This window comes from Cavia porcellus, unplaced genomic scaffold, assembly GCF_034190915.1.
Source record: "Cavia porcellus strain 051 isolate PalLab524CR breed Dunkin Hartley unplaced genomic scaffold, mCavPor4.1 scaffold_3, whole genome shotgun sequence".
NCBI classification, from domain to species: domain Eukaryota; kingdom Metazoa; phylum Chordata; class Mammalia; order Rodentia; family Caviidae; genus Cavia; species Cavia porcellus.
This window is the reverse complement of record NW_026947486.1, coordinates 75,994,172-76,010,866: the sequence shown is the minus strand read 5'-3', so window position 1 is coordinate 76,010,866 and position 16,695 is coordinate 75,994,172. Positions and strand designations below refer to the sequence as shown.

Genomic DNA, 16,695 nt, shown 5'->3' with positions numbered 1-16,695 from the left:
TCCACAACAGTAAGGTATCCGGAGTTGGTGGAAGCCCTAAGTCTTAAGGGGCTAGGTTGGTGCAGCTAAATTGTGTAGTCTTTTATTTAAAATGAGTACAGAGAACTGGATTAGGGAGTGTTAGTAATGTAGAATAGATACTTAGGTAAAATAAATGTTTAACTGTTACAGAGTAAAACAGAGTATCAGTGTATATAGCAAAAGTTCACATAGGTGAATTATCAGCTATGTAAAATATGTTTTATAGGCTAGTGGATCTTTTTTTTCTTGCTGTGCCAGTATGCTCCATGAACATCGGTCATCATGACCCTGCTGAATATGGGATGGGGAGGAAACACACTGTAGTAAAGGGCACTGTAGTTTGAGCACTTTTCCACTCTTAAAAAATCTGATATTTCTCCCAAGGTAGTAATTAATGCCATTTCTTCCATTTTAAAAATCGCTCTTTTAAAAGTGCAGTTTTTCCTAATAGTCTTAGAGATTTAAGAAAATTTTAGTGTATGCCATATAAAGAAGAATACATATACCCTTAATTCTGAGATTATTTAGGCCAATACAGTGATTTGAATATAATACTTGACCTTTTGCATTTTGCATTTTCCTTCTAGTGAGACTCTATTAGGCCCAAGCTTGTGAGTGAGGCAGCCAGCATGATGGAGATGGACTTTTTTCATGGCCACAATATTTCTGTGACTACCAAGTTACATTTGGTTCATTACATATATGGATTTTATGAATTATTTGGATAGTTGACATCACAAGATTTTATTTTTAGTAAAAAGCAGATTTTGCTCCTTTATAATACTGAACTTCAAAATTTAAAAAATTATTATATTTATATCATAGAAATATTGAGAACTTTTAATTATAATTTAATTATATACTTATGCTAAAGAAAGTTAAAAATGTAATACTTTTGACTTTGAGATAAATATTTAGAATTAGATAAAGTCATGGACAAATAATTCACTTAAATGGTTTATAATTTAAATTTTTTGTTTTATTTTTTAGTGGTTTTCTTCAAATACAGTTTCATTTGGCTATTTAAAGTTTAAGGAGATTTTTTTTAAATGAGATTTGAACTTTAACCCTGCTTTTTCATTTAAAATTAAAGTTTATTATTTGGCTTTTGGCAAAATGATTATATGTTACATTAACGTATCATGTGCTGTGCTAGGAAAACTAAATCACTCAAAGTGGTACCTAAAACATCTATGTATATAAACCTTCTGTCTCAGCCAAAGGCAATAATAGCATGACCAGAAAGTCAAATCTCAAGAAAGGTTTATAAAAGAAGATGGAAGGAGTTTGTAAAATTTATTCTTTCATAAATCACAGGCTCATGATACAAATAGCATTTAAACATTGCTTGCGAGCAAGGTTTCATGGATAGATGCAGTTTATTTTGGAGATATTTTATATCATCCATATGAAGCATTTGCTATACTATATTCTGGAATTAATGTGTTGATTTACTTTTAGGATTCTTAATCATTCAGTTTCTATCATGAGAAACAAGCTGAAACAAACTGGAATATGAAAAGAGATATAAAATATCTGAGTCCTTATATATTTACTTTTTCATAATGAGAGTTGACTTTTGATAGTGATGTTTCTATGTAGGAGCTTTAGTGAAAAAAATTACATAAATGTAATATAAGTAGATAATTTAGAAAGGAAATATGTTGCAGCATGAGTTGAATTTATTTTTGATAAGAATAAAACCAAAAATCCTGATTCAGTGGGTTTTACTTGCAGTTTGTCATGCTGATAGACTCATTCATTCATTCAGCATTTATCATATCGTGATTACTGCCGTGAATAATGTTACTCTTTACATTTTATCTCTTTCAACTGGGTGTTATTAAATTCTTCTTTATGAATATATCATCTAAATCCACGTGTATGACTTCCCGAAAACTAGAAGAGCTTGTCCTATTTATGTATTCTTTTTGGTGGTTTGAAAATTTACGGCGAACTCAACTCTTGGGTCAGTCCTATTGGAGTGGAAGGTTCCAAGGCTAGGGGCCCATACAGAAGTCCAAACAGATTTAATATTTCTGAGTTTGGTGAATGCCCATTACATATTTACCGTCCTTAGAGCTTCAGATACACTGACTTTTTTTTTTTTTTTTTTTTTTTTGTCTTTTTCCTTTTTATTGGTACCGGGGATCGAACTCACAACTGCCTGTTTGCAAGGCAGGCGCTTATGCCGCTGAACTAAATCTCCAGCCCCGATACACTGACTCTTTATTATCCTCACAGTAACATTAAGTTACTGATAATAGTGCTACGAACTTAATTCTTTCCACAGTTCTGGTTGCAAACCAAATTAAATGAGAATGGAATCAGTGATAACCTTGCAAGAAAATTCGATCAACTTTCTTCAAATTCAGTTTGTGATCAGAATTGTGGAAAGAATTAAATTCGTGAATCAAGATACTACTGTATTAGCTTCTTCCCCAGCTTCTTAACTTTCTCTTGAGAAAATCTCAATTGCTCAAACTTCAAAGCTGTGATATTCAATCCAGGTATTTCCTTTATATGACTATTACTTCCTTACTTACAAAATAATCACCTCCTTCCTTCTTTACAAACAAAACCAAAAATTCTTTATTATTTTTCCTGAGTAATATAGTTTATGTTGAGTAATATAGTAAGAGTAATATAGTTTATGTTGAAATATTGGAAAATTTAGCAAACATAAAAAAAATCTCCCACTGTCTTACTCTCTGGAATTGACAAGTCACATTATTTTGGTATTTTCCTTTTTAGACCTTGTAATAATATGTTTTATGTTGCTATGACAAACTGAGGCTTAGCATCTTATAAGGAAAATAAATCTAGTTAGCTTACAGTTTTGGAGATTTAAGAGCATAGTGCTGGCTTCTGTTTGGCTCTGTTAAGGGCCTCATGAAATGGCATCACAATAGCAGGAGCATTTGCCAAAGAGATCAGCTGTCATGACAGGAAGTCAGAAGATTCAGAGGTCAAGCTCAGGCTCACTTTTTTTTTTTTTATAGCAACTCATTCTCTTGAGAACTAACAAATGTCCCATAGAACTACATTAAGCCTTTCCAAGGACAGTGCCCTATGACCTAGTTACCTTAAGCTAAGCTCCACCTCTTAAAATATCTTGTAACCTCAACGCTGCCACACTGTGGATCAAGCTTTTAACACAGGAGTCTTTGAGAAACACACTCAGATCCTATTCAAACCTTAGCATCTTTTTTTCTATATGTATGCACAAATAGTTGTACTTGTGTATGTGTATGTGTCTCATACATACACTGTAGAATTGTATACCCTGTAGTTTACTTAGCACTTCCACTTAAGAAAGTCAGACTTTACTTTCTAAAACTACACTTTTTTTGGAAACAGGGTCTTGCTATGTAGTTCAGGCTGGACCTGAATTCACTTTGTAGCCTAGGCTGGCCTTGAACTCCTGGAGACGCTCCTCGTAAACCTCCTGTGTGCACCACTACTCCCCGCCAAAATTACATCTTAATCGCACTTGTTATACCCTCAAACTTAAATTTTCTGATTTTTTTCCCATTTCAGAATATGTCTACTCCACTCTTCTAGTTGATCAGTTCAAAATCCCCACTGATCCTTAATTTGTCATTTTTTTCTCATATAGCATGGCTAATGTGTTAACAAATTTTTGACTACTTTCCAAATATTTCCAGGATCTGACCATGCAATACCAGTTTCAATTCTGCCACCCTACTTCTAGCCATGTCTTATTTGAATTATTACAGCCTCCTAACAGGTCATCTTTCTAGTTTTCTTGTTAGTTTTGTTTTGGTACTGGGGATTGAATCCAGCGTTTTCTCAATGAGCTACATCCAGCTCGTTCTCTAGTTTTTAATTTGAGATGAGGTCTTGGTATGTTACAAGGTTGCCCAGGCTGGGTTTGAACTTGAGATCCTGTTGCAACAATCTGCCACAATGCTGGTATTACAGGAATGGGTCACCGCACCAGGCTCATGGTCCTTGTATTTTAAAATAGAAATTTGGAATATGCAAATCTACAACTAATGGAAATGATTATCTGTTAGTGCCATTAGGCAACATGCACACTTGTAGGAATGACCTGGGAAGATTCTGGGTACTTCGATTTTAGAAGATGGGTCAGTTTTCCTGAAACATCTGGACAGCTTTGTACTGGAAGTGATCTGGTGAGCTACTTTCCAAGATCTCTAATGTCTTCTACCAATCAGTATGAGCCTGAGTTATTGCAAGTGTACAAAAGACTTGTAAAGAACTATTTAGAAGTGAGTTGGCAAGATAGCCAGATATAGGTGAAAGAGCATGGCCCTTGAAGTCAGGCAAATTTGGATCTGAGTCCCTCCTTCAGTACTTAGTAGCCACAAGGCTTTGGATAAAATTTTAAATCAACCTTAGTGCTCAACACATAAGTGCTTAGTAAATGTTAGTTTTCTGATTATTTCTATTTGACTTTCTTCATATGGAGAGGTAGATTAGTGATCAGAACTCAGCTGAAACTCTGAAGGAAGCCTTTGTATAACTTACTGCACATTACCTTTTCCTGTGTCGTTCTGGTCTGTGAACCCTACCCTTTTCCTGTTTGCTCCCAGTTCTATCTCTTAAATTGAGGAATGTCTGGGCTCTGCCTTAATTTTCCTTCCGTTGACTGTGGCCTGGAAACTCTCTCCATGCAGCTATTTGGCCAATTCATGTATTCACCTTGCTTGTTACCCATCTCTATGGGATAACATCCCCTTTTTTGCCTGTTAGGCCATTCCTTTCAGAAAGCATACCTCTTTGTATTTTGTCATTCTTTTAATTTTTTGGTCACTTTTACTCTATCTAGATAGAAAAAGAATCTAGATTTTTTTTGCTTTTTGTTTAGAGGTGAAATTTAGGGCCTCCACATATGCTAAACAAGCACTCCACCACTGAGTTACATGTCCAGCCTTATTGTCTAATTTTTATATTTTCTGTATTTATATTTGTTAGTGTTTGGTTTTGATTGTTTCTACCATAGGCTCTATCTCACTGTTTAAAAATTACTGCCAGTACATTTTTTTTTCCTGGTTTTTTTGAGGTAAAGTCTCACTATGTTGCCTATGCTGGTCTTCCTACCTCAGTTTCTCAGTTAGTTGTGTATACAAGTGCTCCCCACTCTGCCCACCTATTGCCCTTAATTTTCACATACTTTTTAATTGAATGTTTATTTATATATAAATTTTCTATACCATTCATGTTGATATTTGGTATGGAAAAGGAATCTAGTTTTTTTCCCTTTCACCTTTTCTTATTTTATCTCTTCCCTCTCTTTCTTTCTGTGTATATTTTACAAGCAGAAAACCAATTGTCTCTGTAGTATTTGTTATGTAATCCTTCATTTTGACATGATTGCAAATGTCACTGGTGACATAAGTTATTATGATTGTAGTACCATATTGGATTTTTTTTCCCATGGAAAAATCTACAGATCTGGAGCAAATATATGTATTGTATATATGGAATGGCATCCAGGGTCTTGTATGTGCAAGATAAAACACTCTATCACTGAGCTACACCCCAACTTTATTATTACTATAGTTGTGTATAATATATATTTTATTATCTGATAGGCATATCCTTTTTATTATATAACTTTTTTTGATCATTCTTTCAAATTAATTTTGAAATTCTTTTATAAAATTTCTAAAATAAGCCCAAAACACTTAATGTTATTATTATTTACAATTCATTCCAGAAGTTAATTTGAAACACAAGTTATGTTTGCAGTACTTTGTCCGTCCAAGAATGTTAAAATTATTCATCTATTAGACATTTATAATTTTATCATGCATTTATACATACGTAGCTAAGTTTCTGCCTACGTATTTTATACTTTCCTTTCGTGAATGGAATTTTTCCAGAGTAACTCATTATGATTGATACATAAACTATTAACTTTTGTACATTTTCTTTAGTTAGTAACCTTACGTCTTACAATAATAAGTACTTTTTCTCTCAAGTAATCATGTATTTCATGAATTTTGAAAATTTGAGTTTTTAAATAACTTTTATGTCTTTTTCTTCTACTGTGCAGAAGTTCCATAGGAATTTTATAAAACTGCAGCTCTAATAGGCTTTTTGTTTGTATGTCTTTTTTATAGTGGAAATCCTGTTTAAATCTCCCATCTACGACCCTCTACAATCATCTTTATCCAAACAGAAAAACTGGATGCAAAAAACTTCCTGCATAGTTTTCATTGTATTTAAAAAATTTAAAAAAATACTTTTCTGAGCTCTTTGGCATTTAGACAAAGAAAAATTCGTTGATTTTTGTCTTAGATTTTGGTAATTTATTTTGATACAATAAACTTCCTATCTATCCTTTAACTGTATGTCTCTATATCTTACATTTCTTTTGGCCTCTACACGGTTCTTAAAGAGAAGTCCTATCCACAAGGTTTTGATATAAAATAAACTCATTTTGGTCTTTCCTGTGGAGCCACAATTATTGAACAAATGTTTTTGCTAGCATTAAATTGTATGTTATTAAAAAATATAGGCATGGATAAAGTCTTTACTCTATATTTCCAAAATACAACTTTATATTTTATAACGTCTAAGGATTTTTCTCAATGTTTTAAGGCATACTAAAGCATATTTATAATTTTTTAGTGTCTCAACAGATAAAGTTAACTGACCATCATCACTATTAGTTCAAAGTATAGATATGGATAAAGTCTTTATACTTACAAAATACAGCTTTATATTCAATAATATCTATCCAAAGATTTTCTCAATGTTTTAAGTCATACTAAAGCATCTTTATAATTTTTTAGTGTCTTAGCAAATGAAATTAATTCACCATCATCACTGTTAGTTCAAAGTATAAGCGTGGATAAAGTCTTTATACTACCAAAATACAGCTTTGTATTTCATAATATCTAAGGATTTTTCTCAAAGTTTTAAGACATACTAAAATATCTTTATAATTTTTTAGTGTCTCCGCAGATGAAGTTAATTTACCATCATCACCGCTTGCATGGCAGGTAAAAGGAAATTAAATTATTACCATATATTCTATCTTGTTCTTATTTGTTTAGTTGAAAGAAATTGTCTCATTACAGCCCTTAGAAAATCAGAAGGATCAAATAGATGAGCACCAGTGGCCAGAATCTCAACCTATAATTTGGCAAAGTGAAGAGAGGAGGCGGAGCAAGCAGATTAGAAAAGAATATTTCAAGGTATTTCATTAAATTTTAAAGTTGTATTTTTATTTATTAATTTTGATTTTTATGAGTTTTAAGTTAATTTTTAGTTGAAGCTAGATTATACTTTAGCATATGAATATAGTAAGTATGTTTATCTTGGTTTTCAATACTAAACAGAAGTCATTGGCAATTGCCTTGAATGAACAGTATGAACTTGTTACTGCTCTGTAAGTAGAAATTTTACTGTCTGGTACCTTTTCTATTTCCCAAAGTATAATTATTGTCTAATAATAATTTTATCTAAACACATAGTATTTAGTTAAATTATGTGTAATACACAGTTTAATATCACTAATAAATAGGGTTTATTTTCTGTTTTTCTTTTTGGTAGAAATACCTTTCTCAATGTATATTTATCTGTTCCCATATGTGGGAACATAACATAGAAGTAGTATCATAAAAACAAAAAAATAGTTATATGTCTTAGAAAATCTGTGAAGAATTTAAGCCAACAACATATAATTGCTGAGGCCTTTTAATAGAACTTGTGTTAATAGGCCAATATGAGAGATACTGAAGAAATAAAAAGAAATGAAAAAAAAGGAAAAGACACTCTAAGAAGAATCCTCATCAGCAATCCCAAAAGTCTGTTTTTTCTAACATTTTAAAAATCCATACTTAGTTTTGATTTTGGTTCTTTTTTGTTATTTGTAGACCTTGAATTACAATTAATTTTGACCAGGCACTGATCAAAATTAGTTTATAGATAAATGTTGATAAATGACTGATGATGTGGGGAAAATTTTAGTATTTCTGAATAATAAAAGATTTGATGTTCATTTGATCTCCATTATTCTAATATAATCAAAACATATCAAGGCACTTTATAGCAAATACTAAGTGTCAGGCACTTCTCTAAGTGCTTTACAAATAATCAACTCATTTAATCTTCAGAACAACCCTATAAGGTATGTGCAGTTATTACCATTTCTGTTTTATCAATGGAGAATTTAAGGCAAGTTTGGCTAAGTAGAAATTTAAAGAGTACATAGGATCTAAAATGTATATTGTGAAATGAGAAGAAACTGCTCAAAAGGAAAGACCAACTGGGATGGGGGAAAGGAGAAAAAAAGGGGAAGAGAAAAAAAAAAAAAAAATATATATATATATATATATATATATATATACAAGACAGGGCTGGGAGTTTAGTTCGGTTATGTAAGTGCCTGCCTGGCAAGTGCAAGGTCTTGAGTTCGATCTCTGGTAGCAAAAAAAAAAAAAAAAAAAAAAATATATATATATATATATATATATATATATATATATATATGCAAGACAGCTAAGGTAATTATACTACTAATTTCTATTAGTTCCTTGAAAAAAAAGGTTTGTGCTTACATTGTTTGATCAATTTTTCTTACCTATGTCTTGTAATCTGAGCAAATGCTTTTGCAGAACTGGTGATCAAACTCACAACCTCACACTTGCCAGGCAGGCGCTTATGCCACTGAGCTAAATCTCCAGCACTGAGCAACTGCTTTGAAGATTACTGTATGCAATATATTAATCAATGTTAATCTCCTATTGTTTTGAAATTTTGTATTGTTTTTATTGTTCTTTCTCTTTAAAATAAAAAAGATTGGCTAAGTAGAATGCTCACTTAACTAATAAGCAGAGTTAAGATTTGAATTCAGAGGATATGTTATGCTTCTTCTTTATCTACTGTAGATAGTGTAATATCAAATTAACAAGTACTTTAAAATTAATACAATTTCACTGTTTAAAAAATAGACCCCTAAGCCTGGTGTGATGATGCACGCCTGTAATCCCAGCACTTGGAAGGCTGAGGTAGGGAAGATCACCATGAGTTTGAGGTCAGTCTGACTACATGGGAAAACCCTTTTTTTAAAAAGACAACAGAGAGAGAGAAAGAGAGAGAGAGAGAGACAGACAGAGACAGAGATAGAGACAGAGACAGAGACAGAGAGAGGGAGAGAGAGAGGAAAGGGAGGGAGAGAGAGAAGATAAAAGATGATTTGTTTATTAGCATCATTTATTAATTTTTTATGACTTAAAACATTTCTTCTAACATGTTGGTTATGTTATATAGCTGTTAGTAGATCAAATGGGATAATATTTGAAGTATCCATGCATAATCATTCAATAAATGTTACTTGTTTCTTGATAAAGTTGGTGCCAACATCAACTTTCAATTACCGTGGTTTTAAGATGTGTAGTTCTCCGCAATTGTCAGCAGATGTCAGTGTTAGTGCATTGCGAAAGATTTAAACAAGTTGACAGTTTTTCTGTCAAGAAGATACACATGCAGTGGGGCTGAGAGTATAGCTCAGTGGTAGACCATGTGCTTAGCACTAAGATACTACTTCCTAATTTAAACCTGAACTATAATTCAGAACTGCCAGAATTTTCATGATTAAAATATCCGAGAGTTTTTCAAAAATAGAAAAGAAATTTAATCACAGATCTGAGAATTAAAAAGGTTATTTATAGGATCTGCTGTTATGCCTAATCTGGATCTATAGTTCATTAAGGAATAAAATACATTCCTAAGGATGTTTATACCAAATTGTTGCTGGATAGTAATGACTCCTTTAGCTTGCTGTGTTATAAAACATACAAGCTTTTGTGTAACTTATCATAACATAGATAAAATGACTAAGCCATTAAATTTCTGTTTCTGTCCCATGGTAAATTATTTGTGAGCTGTTTTTCAGTGCATTTACTAAAAGTGTTTGTGTTTATGTACATAATGTGTGTGTGTGTGTGTTTGTGTGTGTGAAATTGGGCTCTTCATTTTTAATCCAGTTGACAAGACCAGTGTAGGGTAGTATTTTTTTCAAGTAAGCCCATGAAACTAAGTAAAAAAAATATCAACCTATTGGCCTGAGTATGTATACAAGAAGATAAATGAGGTCAGGTTATTTCAGTAAGTAAATCATAATAGGAGAACAAGCCACTATTGTGAATATTACTATTCTAGCATATAAAATTGGGTGTTCTTATAGCCACAGTAGGTCCAAGGTTGTATCTCAGGGGTAGAATGCTTGCCTGCCATGTGAAAGGCTCTGTGTTTAGTTTCCAGGAAGAAAAGGAAGGAAAGAAAGAAAAGGAAGGGAAACCAGGAATGAATCAATCTTCTTTAATTTTTTTGGATATCTTTTTGCTGTCTTTGAACTTTTCTTCTGCTTGCTGTTAGATTCTTGTCTTTTTTTTTATTACTCTAAAAGCTTTCTCTGAAGTGTTAATGACTTAAATATTTCTTGTATTCTACTGAGTCTTAATTCACATCTCGTAATGTTGTCTGTTCTCTAAACCTATATTTCTAATTGTCTGGCCTTAAATGTATATTAAATTTAATGTCTCTTCCCACTGCATATGATTTAACTTTCTCCTCTGTTCTTTTTTTAAAGTTAATGATAGTAATGTCTCCTCCATTGTCTTAACTCTATACTTCAGTCTTCTTTTATTCTTTTCCTCTTTCATTCTTACCTGGTTGGTCACTCTATTAATCCGCTTTTTGTCACTGTTACCAAGTACCTGAGAAAGTCAACTTTGAGAAGGTAAAGTTTATTTTGGCTCATGGTTTCAATTCTTAGTCAGCTGGGCTGCACTACTTTTAGGCTCTTGATAAGGCTGAAATTTCATGGTTGGAAGAGCATGGCAGAGGAAAGCTGCTTAATTCATGGCACTTAAGAAATAGAAAGAGCACAAATAAGCCAGAGAAACGATAACATTCTTTAAAGGCACGATCCCAGTTGGTCCACCTCCCAATAGCTCACTTGGCTTTGAACTGATCAGTACATTAAATCTTATAATCCAATCAAGCTTGCAAAAAGATTATCCTAGTCATTGTCACTGCTAATAATATGTATCCTTTTTCCTATCCACCTCTATCTCTATTGCCTTTATCTTTGCTGGAACACTTATACTTCTTGTATGGACAACTGTAATATATTCCTAATAGTTCCCCTTTCACCAATCCCTTGAATCAACCCCGGACTCTCTATGCTTTCTTTATTGGCTCTCTATTACCAATAAGATAAAATTTGTACTTCTCAAAATTTAATGGACCATTTCTTATTACTTTTCAAATTTCGTTACCTACCACAACTCACTCTCCTCACCAGCTTCACTTACATACACTTTGTTTTCCATAGAAGTGTGCCTTTTTATTTCTTTGTGCTTCCCCTTCTGAAGATGCCTATTAGCCCTTTTATTCCTGGCATATTCCTAGTAATCATTTGAGATTTAGACATAAGAGTATGGCATAGTGCTTGAGCTTTTAGAATCAAATCACTTAGCTCTTAGTCCTTACTTAAAATACTTACTATGTGAATCTGGCAAGTCACATAATCTTACTGATTTTATTATTTTTTTTTCAATCTATAAATGGGTCTAATATTACTTTCCCTTGTAAGACTGTTAAAACTTTTAAATTATTTAATAACATTTAATAGCATACAGTGCTTACAATATCACTGGGAGCAGCGTAATCATTTAATAAATACTGGTATATTATTCACTCAATGTCACTGTTTCATCCGAGTAGAACAAAACCAAAAATAATTTACTTCAGTAAGCATCTTGCGTAAGGATGGCAAATTGGTTACTTTTCTTTTCTTTTTGTTTTTTGCTGTTGTTATTGTTTTGTTTTTTCTTTTTTGCTCATACGTCACTCTATGACTTTCTGGAACACTATATTGAAAGTATGTTGAAGCTGTGTCTGGGATCAGATGGAAAGTTTAATTACAGTTGTCAAAGGAACATGTCTTATATTCATAATTCCATCACAGTTTACTCCCCAGTTTGTGTTTAAGATATCAGGTAGAATATTTTTCCAAGAAATATGGAAGATATTACTGCATTAATAAAGAGGACTACTAAAGAAAACCTTGAATATCAGGTGAAAAAATTTGGATATAATCTAAAAATTAGTAAGTTTTTCAATAGGACAGTCATGAGTTGCAAGCAGAAGCACAGTCTACCTCTGGTTCACAGGCTCATTTCCAGTAAGAAGGAATCAGAACTTTGGTAGTTGTCATACTGTGTGTATTTGATTCTAAGAAACTTTTTGGCACATGCTAGTATTTTTTTATATCAAGCACATTACCTTTGTATGTCATTGTGAAACAAGGTTAATAGTACTACCTCATAGGATTGTTATAGAAATTAAATGATTAATACATATAAGGCACTTGAATTAATACTGGTTTCTAGTCAGCCATAGTGTGTTAGCTATTATCACTATTACTGTTATTATATAGTCAGTATGTATGTTTAACATAGTATTCTTTTAAAATCTGAAATCAGTAGATTTCCTAATAATAGATGACATCTTACAAAAGTGAGATTACAGACCAGCTGAGAGCTCATAAGGGTCTGAGATAGGATGATAGTTTTAAGAATTCAGAAGAGGCAAGTCAGAGAGAGATTGTAAAAGAACTGACTTGGTAACATACTGGTATAGTGAATTAATAAAGAAATCTCTAACACAATCCATAGGTTGCAAACCTGAAAGAATGGGAAATGGATTTGCTTAGGAAGGAAATAATACTTGGTATGTTGAAAGTATTTTAAACAGTGCCTTGTGTATAGAAAACATTATGTATGTTAGTAGTAGAACTATTTCAACTGGCTACATACTTAAGTTTAATATTAAGTAATTTAATAACGTTACCAAGATATGAATAAACTTCACATGGAATTTGCTAGTAGATGGTGTTGAAAAAATAAAGTATGCGTTTTAAATATTTTTCAGTACAAATCAATGAGGAAGAGTTCAAGTGGCAATGAAAATGATGAGGTGAGAAAAAGATGGTAATATTAATTATGACTTGAAATGTTTGTTTTTTTGTGTTTAGTTGGCTCAATCAGTTAAATATAACCCATTTTTTAGTGTCATTGTTGTGGATTTAGTGTATGGGTTTCTCTAAGAATAAAAGCTTCTGAGCATTACCATGAAATTGTTAATCAAATCATGTAATTTCTATATTTCCTATAGATGAAAATTTCTTTAGATTAGTTTTAGAATTTTATTATCATTTGTCACAGACCTATAGTCCATGAATTTAAATTCATTAACTTTCCCCCTTTTTTAACTTCTTAAATCTAAGGAATGGAAATGGTAGTCAATTGATACTTTTTTAGGAACTCTTTTTAGAACGTCTTTGCACATATTCTGTACAGTGTTTTAATTACATGTATAGTTGATACATGACCATAAACTTTTCTATTATACCAGATTAAACTGCACTGCAGACTAACATTGTTGAAATGATACATTCTCATCACTATAAATACCTGAGTTTTATGTATTTTTGGTTGAGGAAATTGGTAGTTAATTGATGTTGGACACTTTGCAGCATTTCTAAACATGCCTTTATTCTTAAATAAAATCATGCAAAAATAATAAGTGGAGCAAGATGATTTCTTTTTCCACAGCTCAAATGCCAAAATTTCTCCATATGCTTTGTCCCAGTAGAGTATACTGGGATAAAAAAAAAATTGGCAGTTATGACAAAACTGTCTGTCTTTTTACTGTTGGTATCTATGGTTAAGCCTAAATGACATGCTTTGTATAGATATGCTTGGTAATATTTGCCTGTTTTTTTTTTTTTTTTTTGTCTTTTTGAGACAGTGTCTCATTATGTAGTTCAAGCTAGCCTTAAACTCACTTTGTAGCCCAGGTTGTCCTTGTACTCACAGCAATCCTCTTACTTTAGCCTCCCAAATGCTGAGATTACAGGTGTGCATCACCAGTTTGTAAACACAGTCAATTCCTGTACTTGACCTTAGTTTTCCATTGCAATAGATCTGCAAATCTCATTTTTTTTTCCCTAAAAGATAAATGTTCTCCAAATGATGGCCCACTGTGTTGTTTCTCGAGTGACTTTTAGCTTGGCAAGATTTCAGTGAATAACATCTGTTGATATGGGCAGAAAAATGACGGACTCCAAAAAACTAAAAAAAGTGCTTTATTAGCTGAGCTCAGCGGTCACACTGTCCCTGATGGCAGTCAGAAAAGTGTACACCCTGAGCCAGGGCCTGCAGAGAGTTATAAAGTAGCAAGCCGTAAAGGCAGGGGTTAGAGTCTTAGGATCAGTTTGTCCCCATAAAGGAACCAGGGAGGCAGAACAAGCAGTTACAGGAACCAGGGAGGCAGAACAAGCAGTTACAGGAACCAGGGAGGCAGAACAAACAGTTACAGGAACCAGGGAAGCAGGGAGAGGAATGTTACATGGTGGGTATGTTACAAGGTTGGTATGTTACAAGGTTGCAACTTAACTGGCAATTACACAAGTTTTACAGGAAGAGAACAGGTTATAATAAGTACAGCACATTTTGGATTTTTGAGGTTATAATATCCCCCACTGCTTTTTATCATCGAGTCAAATCTTTTTGACTCTGTTGCATAATCATATGTGGGTAACTGGTTATATTCTTCTTGCCTAAATACAAACATTTTAACAGCTTGAAGTCCGTCCTGGTTTAGAAGGCACTTTGTAATGTATGGCGCTAGACAGCTACAGCAAGTAAAAAGGGACTAATTGGTCCTATTAGAGCTGAGAGTAGGGTGGTCAGTCAGGGGGACAGTGAGAACAGGTTTTGGAACCAGTTTTGATTAAGTTGTCATTGTTGCTCCCATTCATGGGATCTTTATTTTAAGCTTGTTTATATTATCTTGTATGACTCCAGAGTGATTGGTGTAGAAACAGTAAGCCTCTTCTAAGGCTACGCATAAACTACATTTTATGAATAATACATCTAGGCCCTTACGGTTTTCAAGAACCGCTTCTATCAGAGACCCTAGGGATTCTTCCAATTTGGATACAGAATGTTTTAGTATTGCCACATCTTTGTCCATTGGGACACTTATTTCTCGGTAGTTTTGGTCACCAATTATTAAGCTTGTAGCTCCTGATGCTGTGGCTCTAGAGAGACCTAGTCCCATCAGAACTAGTATTAACATAGGGACTGCTCAAGCCATCCTAAAGAGGTCAGATTCTAAATTTAAGTTTTTTATTCCACTAGTGTCAGAATACCAGTAAACTTAGGAAAATACATGTGCAAGAATACATAGTTTTGTATGCCTAGTAAATATATCAAGCATGACACAAGGAGTTAAACCAAAGTACAAGCAAACCAAGATCCTGTAGCAGTTTCCAGGTGTTGACTTGGTGCATAAGAGACATTCGTTATTACAATAGAATCAGAACATAAGTTTGCATAGGGACTAGAGTTGAGGTTATAGGCAGCAGATCTGATACCGTTCTATTACCCTGAATATTTCTTAAGGTAAGGATAGGTCATGTTCAAGAGGCAATGCAACCATTTCCCAACAAGCAAGAGAAACCATCATTATCAAGAACATTTTGACAGTTTGAGTCTTAGAGGGTGTTCAGTCTCAGTAAAAGTCCACTTATCTGTATCCTGGGTATCTGGAGGGAGGACCTTGATGTGTGAGTGATGTATCCAGGTAGGTTTTCCTGCTACTTTGACAGCCATAGGGGTGCCTGAGGACAATGGTGTATGGTCCGGTCCAGCGAAATTCAATAGAAGATTTGCAGGAACAATGCATAAGTAGCATTCAGTCTCCCGGGCTTGTGGCCAGAGGGGTCTCTGGTGTGTGTGGCTTGCTTGATGGTCTTGGGAGAGTTGGTGGATGGAAGTCAGCACAGGTTGAAGAGCCTGCAGGGCCTGTGGTTAGCAGTCTCTGCCAAATGGATACTACCAAGGTGGGCAATGAGGGGGTGGTGGTCTAACAAAGACTGCCTCAAAAGGGGTTATTCCATTTATATACGGAGTACAATGCGCATGCAAGAAGGCAAAAGGAAGAAGACTCAGCCAGTTTTCGCCAAACTCTAAAATCAATTTGCTAAGCATCTCTTTGAAAGTTCAGTTCATCTTTGCAACTTGACATGAACTTTGGGGATGGTAGACACAGTGAAATTTCCAATCAATCTGTAATAACTGAGCAATTTTATTAGTAATGAAAGCTATGAAAGCCAGGCCATTGTTGGACCCCATAGATAAGAGAAGGCCAAATCTAGGAATTATTTCATATAAAAGCTTTTTGACAGCAATTGAGGCTGATTTGGTCTCCGTCAGGTATCCCTCTGTCCATCCGGTGAAAGTATCCACCAGAACCAGCAAATACTTATGTCCATGTAGTCCTGGTTTTCCCATGTCTGTAAAGTTAATTTCCCAGTGTTCTAGAAAAGTTCCCTGGTATCGAATTCCCTGTGAGATAGTGGTAACTTTGATATTTACATGCAGAGCTCTTGTTTTTGCTCTCAGTCATCTAGCTAGCTCTTGATCTGACTCGGAATACACCAATTGGCGAACAAGGGGGTGGCAGAACTGGCAGCAAATGGGACGTAGACTGTACAGATGACTTTAGAGCTGCCTCCGGAGCATTCCTGTCAGCGAATGCATTTCCTATCGAGATTGGATCTTTCCCATCTGGTGGCCCCTACAATGTACCACTGCTATA

General features: G+C 33.9%; 1 protein-coding gene and 1 long non-coding RNA gene across 4 annotated transcripts in view; one reads left to right on the top strand and one right to left on the bottom strand.

The window, feature by feature from the left end:
• Lrch2 (leucine rich repeats and calponin homology domain containing 2) overlaps window positions 1-16,695 on the top strand; it is a 104,348-nt gene that overhangs the window by 62,978 nt on the left and 24,675 nt on the right. For 2 of the 3 annotated variants that reach the window (XM_013150181.3, XM_013150180.3), the window contains exons 12-14: window positions 6,971-7,019; window positions 7,098-7,214; window positions 12,961-13,005. In XM_013150181.3, the coding sequence (XP_013005635.1) occupies window positions 6,971-7,019; window positions 7,098-7,214; window positions 12,961-13,005 (211 nt within the window). The remainder of the gene's footprint in view (window positions 1-6,970; window positions 7,020-7,097; window positions 7,215-12,960; window positions 13,006-16,695) is intronic. The other variant, XM_023564155.2, reaches the window with a different exon arrangement.
• The window catches only part of LOC106027193 (uncharacterized), a 146,328-nt gene that overhangs the window by 125,674 nt on the left and 3,959 nt on the right, over window positions 1-16,695 (bottom strand). The gene's annotated exons all lie outside the window — the stretch shown is intronic.